Source organism: Nuphar pumila, chromosome 8 (genome assembly GCF_984573655.1).
Source record: "Nuphar pumila chromosome 8, dmNupPumi1.hap1.1, whole genome shotgun sequence".
NCBI classification, from domain to species: Eukaryota; Viridiplantae; Streptophyta; class Magnoliopsida; order Nymphaeales; family Nymphaeaceae; genus Nuphar; species Nuphar pumila.
The window spans coordinates 116,351,835-116,359,450 of record NC_143256.1 but is presented as its reverse complement, the minus strand read 5'-3'; the positions used below and the strand labels follow the sequence as shown (position 1 = coordinate 116,359,450).

The 7,616-nt window shown below is 44.9% G+C and overlaps 1 protein-coding gene across 1 annotated transcript; it reads right to left on the bottom strand.

Annotated features, from left to right (window-relative positions):
• Positions 1-734: 734 nt before the first annotated feature.
• UCNL (AGC (cAMP-dependent, cGMP-dependent and protein kinase C) kinase family protein) lies at positions 735-2,345 on the bottom strand. Its single transcript, XM_090015792.1, has one exon. It carries the CDS (start codon positions 2,308-2,310, stop codon positions 1,105-1,107), a length of 1,206 nt encoding a protein of 401 aa, XP_089871918.1. The 5' UTR covers positions 2,311-2,345; the 3' UTR covers positions 735-1,104.
• Positions 2,346-7,616: the final 5,271 nt, after the last annotated feature.

Sequence of the window (7,616 nt, the reverse complement as noted above, 5' to 3'; positions counted from 1 at the left end):
AGGATGGAGGTTAAAATCAAAACCCGTACGTGCAAGGATGAAGGCGGGGATGGAGGGTATAATTTTGAGACAGGGCGGGGGTTAAGACTTTGTCCCCCACATCTGCCCCAGTCCACTGCCATCCCTACCAATGAGCAGCAAGACTCCCAGCTTTGGATGGTCAGGTCCTAGTTGACACTGGCTAAGGCCTGGTATTGCGAGACATAGTTTGGGCTGGGCGACATGTTGGTCACGGATGGCACAGCCCAATTTTTGAGCTCTGACTCGCACTGGACTGGGTTTAGGATCAAGTTGAGACCAGACTCTTACTAGTCTGTTGCTTGTCAACACTTCAATAGGCTGTTCAAGCCTTTTGCAAGAAAATCCTGGATATGTCTGAACCATGAAGGCCAGGTCCAAACAGTGTCGAATCCGTTCATTCAATTTGGGTTGGGCTGCCCGACTCATTTAGCCTGGGTGGTGTCAGGCCACTGGCCCAGCCTGTCATTTTGGCAGCTGGGTTTGACCTAGGCTCAGCCCATTCCCGAACCCTGGCCTAGTAAACCATAGGATGGGCCCACAATGTGGCCCGGTAAGGTCTAGTTTCTTGATTGGGCAAAGTATGTGATTGGTCCACAATCATGATCTTTGGTTGTTTTAATCTAACTTGTATGGGTCCATGATTTGGATGACCATCGGATCTTGAACATGATTTGATCACATAGTGGGCCTATGATTTTGTACTAAATGTGGGCTTGAGGACCAATCTAAACCATTGATGTTCAGGATGGATGGTTAAGAGTAGGTGTGCTCACTCTGGCCTCACATTCAAATTTCAATATGAGAGCAGCATGCATGGAGCCCATTTCTTTTGAGGACAAAAGAACATGTTGGTCACTCAGTAACAATTAAGGACATGGAAATCATTTCGAGAATAAGCAGTGCTGCAGATCTCTACCTGGTAAAAGAAGCTTCCTTGGGCTACAAAATATTGAGTTAAAAAAAAAAAAACAAGGAAAATCTCTTCCTAATTATACAAGGGACTCTCATCTCCGATACGGCCCGGCCCCAACTGTCTCGAAGCGTTTTTTATGTACACACCATTTCGGTATCGGTTTGACCCGGTCAGAATTCCGACAAGCTGGGCTCCCGTGCCGACGCCGACGGTGTGATGGTCGCCGACGTGCCGTTTTTTCGAAAGAACTCCCGGATGTCGACAGACCCGCCCGGGTCTGAGCCCCGATCGACGATGAACGGCGGCCTCGAGATGTCGGCGATCACGTCCCAGTCAAGCCCTCCGAAGAACGGGTGCTGCTTGATCTCGACCGCGCCTCTGGACCCGAGCCGCCGGTCGGGGTCCTTCTCGAGCAGACGGGAAATGAGGTCCCGGAGCGGGGCGGTCGACCAGGTGGGGGGACCGACAAAGGTGGGACTCCGAGTCAGCACGTTGAGGAACGTCTCCTTCCGGTTCGATCCCCGGAACGGCGTTCGGCCGTACATCATCTCGTAGGCGAGGACGCCGAGCGCCCACCAGTCGACGGCGAACGCGTGGCCCTGTCCCCTAACGACCTCGGGTGCGACGTACTCCTCCGTGCCCACGAAGGAGTTGGTGCGCTCGACCCCGCCAGCGAGGGAGGCCGTCCTCGGCAGCACCGCGCTCCGCCTCCTCGCCGCAGCGCTCACGGCCGGCGCCACCTTCGCCGAGGCCGCTGCAACCAACCTTGTGAGGCTCCGGTAGTGGCCCCTCCTCTTTCTCTTATCTTGAGGATCGTCGTCGTTACGAGCTTTCTTATCGCCGTTCCTTTCCCGCATCTCCTGGGTGACGTCGCCGGGGGCCGGCGCCAGCACCTTGGAGAGGTCGAAGTCGGTGAGCATCAGGTGGCCGGACTCCTGGATGAGGACGTTCTCGGGCTTCAGGTCGCGGTAGACGATGCGGCGGTCGTGCAGGTACTCGAGGGCGAGGACGAGCTCGGCGACGTAGAAGCGGATGACGCAGGGGGAGAAGACGCGCTCCGACTGGCGCTGGCGGAGGACGTTGAGGTCTCCTCCGGGGCAGAAGGGGATGGCCCAGCCGGAGAGGCCGTCGCCGTAGTCGTCGAGGGTGGCGAGGAGGGACGGGAGGAATGGGTGGTCCAGGCGGGAGAGGACGTCCACTTCCCACCGGGCGCGGCGGGCCGCGTCGAACTTGCCCTCGAAGGCGGCCTTGTCCACGATCTTGAGGGCGAAAGAAGAAGACGATGGGTTGTGGGTTACCAGAAAAACGGTGCCCAAGGCTCCTCGGCCTAAGACCTTGTGAGCAACCAGCTGATTCAGGTCAAGCTGGTTGGACATTGTTTAGGGGATGAGGCGGAGGAGGGAGGAGGTGGAGGGGTGGGTGGTGGAGGGAGGGCTTTGCTTTTTGAGGGTAGGGGAGAGACAAAGGGATGACGACGGATGGTTGAGGAGTGAGAAATGAGAGGAGGGGATGTGTCCTGTCCTTCTAGAAGTCACAGGTGGGTGGTGGCGTCACGTCGGGCTTGTGTGAACGTGTGGTGTGACCTCTTATTGCGGACGGGGTGGCCGGGCCTTATCGTCCGCGGACGCGGGGGGAGGTCAAATTTGTGAAAGTCGGGAATCCCTCCTCTTCTTTTCTTAGCTGCACTTTTATTGTGTATTTATAGTAAGTAATGAAACCCCATCCTCTCTCCCTTTTTTTAAAAGATTGCATCATTGATAAAAGGCTCCAAAATCTCTCTCTCTCTCTCTCTCTCTCTATATATATATATATATATATATATATATATATATATGAGAACAAGCAATATAGGCATTTTCAACACTTTTTTTGCAAATCCAACCATGTGGATGTGCTTGCCATGATGAATTTGCTAGGAATCAACCGTTGGATCTTGTATTTTTCATGAAAAATCTGATTTTTGAATGCTTGAATATTTATGAAGATTACAAATCATTGATTTTAAAGCCTTAAAAAATATCATTTATGCTTCAAAATGGGATGCAGGTTCTTATAAAACCAAGCATGCAGATCACATCTGTGGTTAGATTCAAGAGAAGAAAAAAATCTATGAAAATCATCGTTTTACACATTAGTTCTCAGATTATAGTGATTATATATATATATATATATATATATATATAGTGTTTTAGGTGCACCTGCATCCACCTAATAGAAATTATGGGTGGAAATTATATTTCTTAATCAGACCTTATAGATGTATTCTATAGAGTTTGTTTGATACCAATTGTGCCTTAAATAATCTCTTTTAGATGCCAAAAAGTATGATTTTTTTTTGAAAGGCCAAAAGGTATGATTTTTTAAGTTAAGAAGTTTTGCCACATTGTAGAAGGTTGATGTTTGAAGATCTTAAAAAACTATAAGCAAGTCACGATCATAATCACGTAATCCAAAGCCTTGTTTTTGCTAAATATTTATACGATATCATATAGTGGAACAGACTCTTGTTTGTATAGATGTAGCCACCAAACGGTAAATCTAACCGTACAGATATGTTTTGGCATAATTTATTTACTATCTTATAATGTTTTATCATATTTAATATGGCATATAAGATTTTATATTTGGGACAGTGAAAATCAGCGGCACACAGTTCATGAAGAAAATAAAGGTATTTTGACTAACACATGAAAGTAATAAATAGAATGTTCTAAATACGATTGAATAGTTAAATTTTGCTTTTGGAGCTTAGACCTAAGGTAAATCAAGTGTATATAGGGGTGGCAAAACCTGACACGACCCGACAACCCCCTCTTAGGCGGGTTCAGGTTGGGCTTAAGCCAACCCGTTTAATAAACGGGTTGACCCGCCTAACCCGTTTATTAAACAGGTCGGGTTCGGGTTGGGGGTATGCCAACCCACCAACCCGGCTGACCCGTTTAATAAACGGGTTAGGCGGGCGGGTCAACCCACCAACCCGACCCACCAACCAGTCTGCCAACCCGCCAACCCGACCCACCAACCAGTTTGCCAACCCGCCAACCCGACCCGCCAACCTGTCGACCCGTCAACCCGACCCACCAACCTGACCCGCGAACCTAAGAACCCGTTTACCCGACCCAACCCATTTATTAAATGGGTTGGCGGGTCGTGTCGGGTTACCCGTTTATTAAACGGGCCGGGTTCGTGTTTGCCACAGCCGACCCGTTTAATAAACGGGTCAGGTTCGGGTTGAGGTATGCTGACCCGCCAACCCGTCGGGTCGACCCGCCAACCCGCCAACCCGACACGATTGCCACCCCTTACCACCTAGCTTATGTGGTACAGTACCAAGATAGAAGCATTATATATATACCTTAGGTCCCTTTTTCGTTAGGTCTCATTAGGTTATTTCAAAATTCGTAGTTTTAAGTATTTTTTTTTACGTCCAACACCCTAGATGTGATCTATAGGTTTTGTTTAGTGGGAGCTGACTGTTAGATAGCCGGAATCTGTATACAGGTTAAAATTCATCATAAAACACTTAAAATTCAGTGGAGCCTATGTTCAGTTCTCTTTCTCCATCTAACAGTTAAAATTCATCATAAAACACTTAATAACCTATGAGGCAGAATGGGGCAAAACGAGAAATGGAGCCTATGTTCAGTTCTCTCTCTCTCTCTCTCTCTCTCTATATATATATATATATATATATATATATATATATATATATATATATATATATGAGATTTCTTGCGGTTTGTGGTGGTACACTCTTGTCCCCCTGAAATAGCTGTAAGTGCATGATCTACCCATACCGGATTCTTCAGCAATGGTTTATTATAATCTTAGTTGGTTTAGTCATCTCCAATACATCATAAGTTTTAATTTTCAATATAGGAAAAAAATCAATGGCGCATAATTCATAAAGGTGAAGATAGTTTAGTGATACAAACATCATGTTGGAGTCGACTTTTACACATAAAAATATTCAAAACAGAACATGCCAAGCATGATGCAAAGGTTAGCTTGGGCTTTTGTAAAAACAGAGCATACAGCCACAAGCTTTGATAGTTTAGTACACAATGAGCAGATATACACACATGCATGCATGCACGCACACACACACATATAGAGTGATGCAATGATGATTCCTATTTATGTTCAATGGGGTAAAACCTTCCATGTAATTTTTTTGCTTGCAGTAAAAGGTGAAAATGTTTCGACTCATAGCAAACGTGAATAAGATTTTTGGGTAAAAGAATTCACATGGCAGCAATCAGCTATCAAGATTAGGTCTTTCCAAATTCAACAGTTGTAACCTAGATCCATTTTCTTATATATGTAAGTGTAAGCACAAGTAGGGCTGGTAAACGAGCTGAACTAACTGAACAGGGCATGTTCGAGCTTGGCTCATTTGTCAGTGGACCAAGCTTGGGACTCAGCTCGTGTTTATGTTTAGCCAAACCGAGCTCAAGATCCGCTCGTCCTTGAATGAGACAAGCCAAACACTAAAAAAAATTAATGTTATTTACACATAGAATATATATTTATAAAGAGAACGTTGCTTGACGTTTTAAAGGCAGAATCCAACAAGAAATCTAATGTGATTGATCATTGGCAGCACATAGCTAGATGCCCTAAACCTCCAAAAAAACGAGGAAAAACGGGCATCTTAAAATATCAGATAAATAGAGCAATTTACAGCATGATGACAACGTCTATATCTATGCAACAATTAGAATCGATATTTTGAAGAGATCTTAATTTTATCTCTAGTTTTACCAAAACTGATATAATCTTAAATTTAGTGATATGTTCAAATATTGTCTACTTTAAAATATCAATGATTTTGTGGTGATACTAACATTTTCTTATTTCTTTCTAGATTTCTATTCTTTTGTTTTGTAGTTTTACTCATTTTCACATATGTATAAATATAATGGTATATGATCACATGCAAATAGTGGAAATGACAACAACTGCATATTCAAAACCATGGTATTCGCATTTTTGAAAAAGAAGAAAAAACCATGTTATTCACTGTATTGTTACTGTGCACAAGAAATTCACTCAGGTTCCTACCAAGCTGAAAGGACATCACCAGTTATGGCAAGGCCAAAACTGGGTGTACTCCATTGCGGGGAAGAAGGAACTGGGATTTTTACACTAACTTAGGGCTAGTAATAAACGAGCAGAACAATCCAAACACTGCCTATTCAGGCTTGACTGGTTTAATTTTGGACTCAGCTCCGGCATAGGCTTGGGTCTAGGCAAACGGAGCTGGCCCATAACACTACAAGAAATCTGACATTTACTGACGCTAAATTAGTGCTACTAGTTGTGTCAGTGCTAAGCTATGCTAATGCATAGTGCCTGTAAAAGCCTTATATTCTAGGGCTAAAATAACAGCAGAAAAAATCTTTTATTGGTGTGCCAGTAAAAATGTTATTTCTTGTAGTGTAGAAAAAAAAAATGCTACATTTAAAGGAGGGTTTAACTGACATAATTCAAACCCCAAACCCTCTCTTCAAAACCATATAGACTAACCACCTAGCCAAATGTAAATTGGAATAAGGGGGTGTTCGTCTTGGTTAGGCTTGTCTAAGCTCACGCCAACCCGACCCGCCAACCCGCCTCTTAGGCGGGTTCGGGTTGGGCTTAAGCCAACCCGTTTAATAAACGGGTCGACCCGCCTAACCCATTTATTAAACGGTTCGGGTTCGGGTTGGGGGTATGCCAACCCGCCAACCCGGCTGACCCGTTTAATAAACGAGTTAGGCGGGCGGGTCAACCCGCCAACCCGCCCACTACCCGCCAACCCGTTTTCCCGACCCAACCCATTTATTAAACAGGTTGGTGGGTCACGTCGGGTTACCCGTTTATTAAATGGGTCGGATTAGTGTTTGCCACAGCCGACCCGTTTAATAAACGGGTCGGGTTTGGGTTGAGGTATGCTGACACGCCAACCCGACCCGATTGCCACCCCTACTCACAGCCTGTCTCACCGAGCTCATTCCGGGAGAGCTGAACCAAGCCGAGCTGCAAGCTGATCGGTTCTTTTCCCAGCCCCACACTAACGAGATGGCCACTAAGGTAGCTTTTCCCCAAAGAAAAGTGCATTATTACCTGATGATTTGCTAACATTAAACCAAATGATTGAATATTAGGAAGGATGAAATGTTCTTTTACCAGCTTTACCATTATCAAGTTTTCATTTGGGTCCAAGGTTTGTGGCTATGTGGATGCATAATAAGCTTAGGCTTGACCTGTTTAAGCTGAGCTTGAACTCATTAAAAAAAATAAATGAGCCGAGCTTGAACAAGGGTTTTGGCTCAGTACAAGTAAACGAGTCAATCTTGAATAAGCAGCCCAACTGGGTATGCCCAATTAAGCTGGGCTCACATAGTTATATAAAAAAAATTAGATTTTATATATGTATGTTTTTTGTTCACAATGTAATCAGACCTTAATTATTGGTCACCTTTGTAGTGGTGTGGGTTCAAATCCCACCATTTTCCTCTCTTTTAAAGAGGCTTTTTACACAAATTTTGAAAACCTTTTTTAAATTAAAGGTGTTTAACTGACTGAGCTGAACTCGAACTCAACTTGAGCCAATCACAGGGCAAAGGTTGCTGATTTTCTTTCCGAGCCAAGCTCCAACCCGGCTTGATTGCATCTTTGATGTGCAATATCTGGTGTA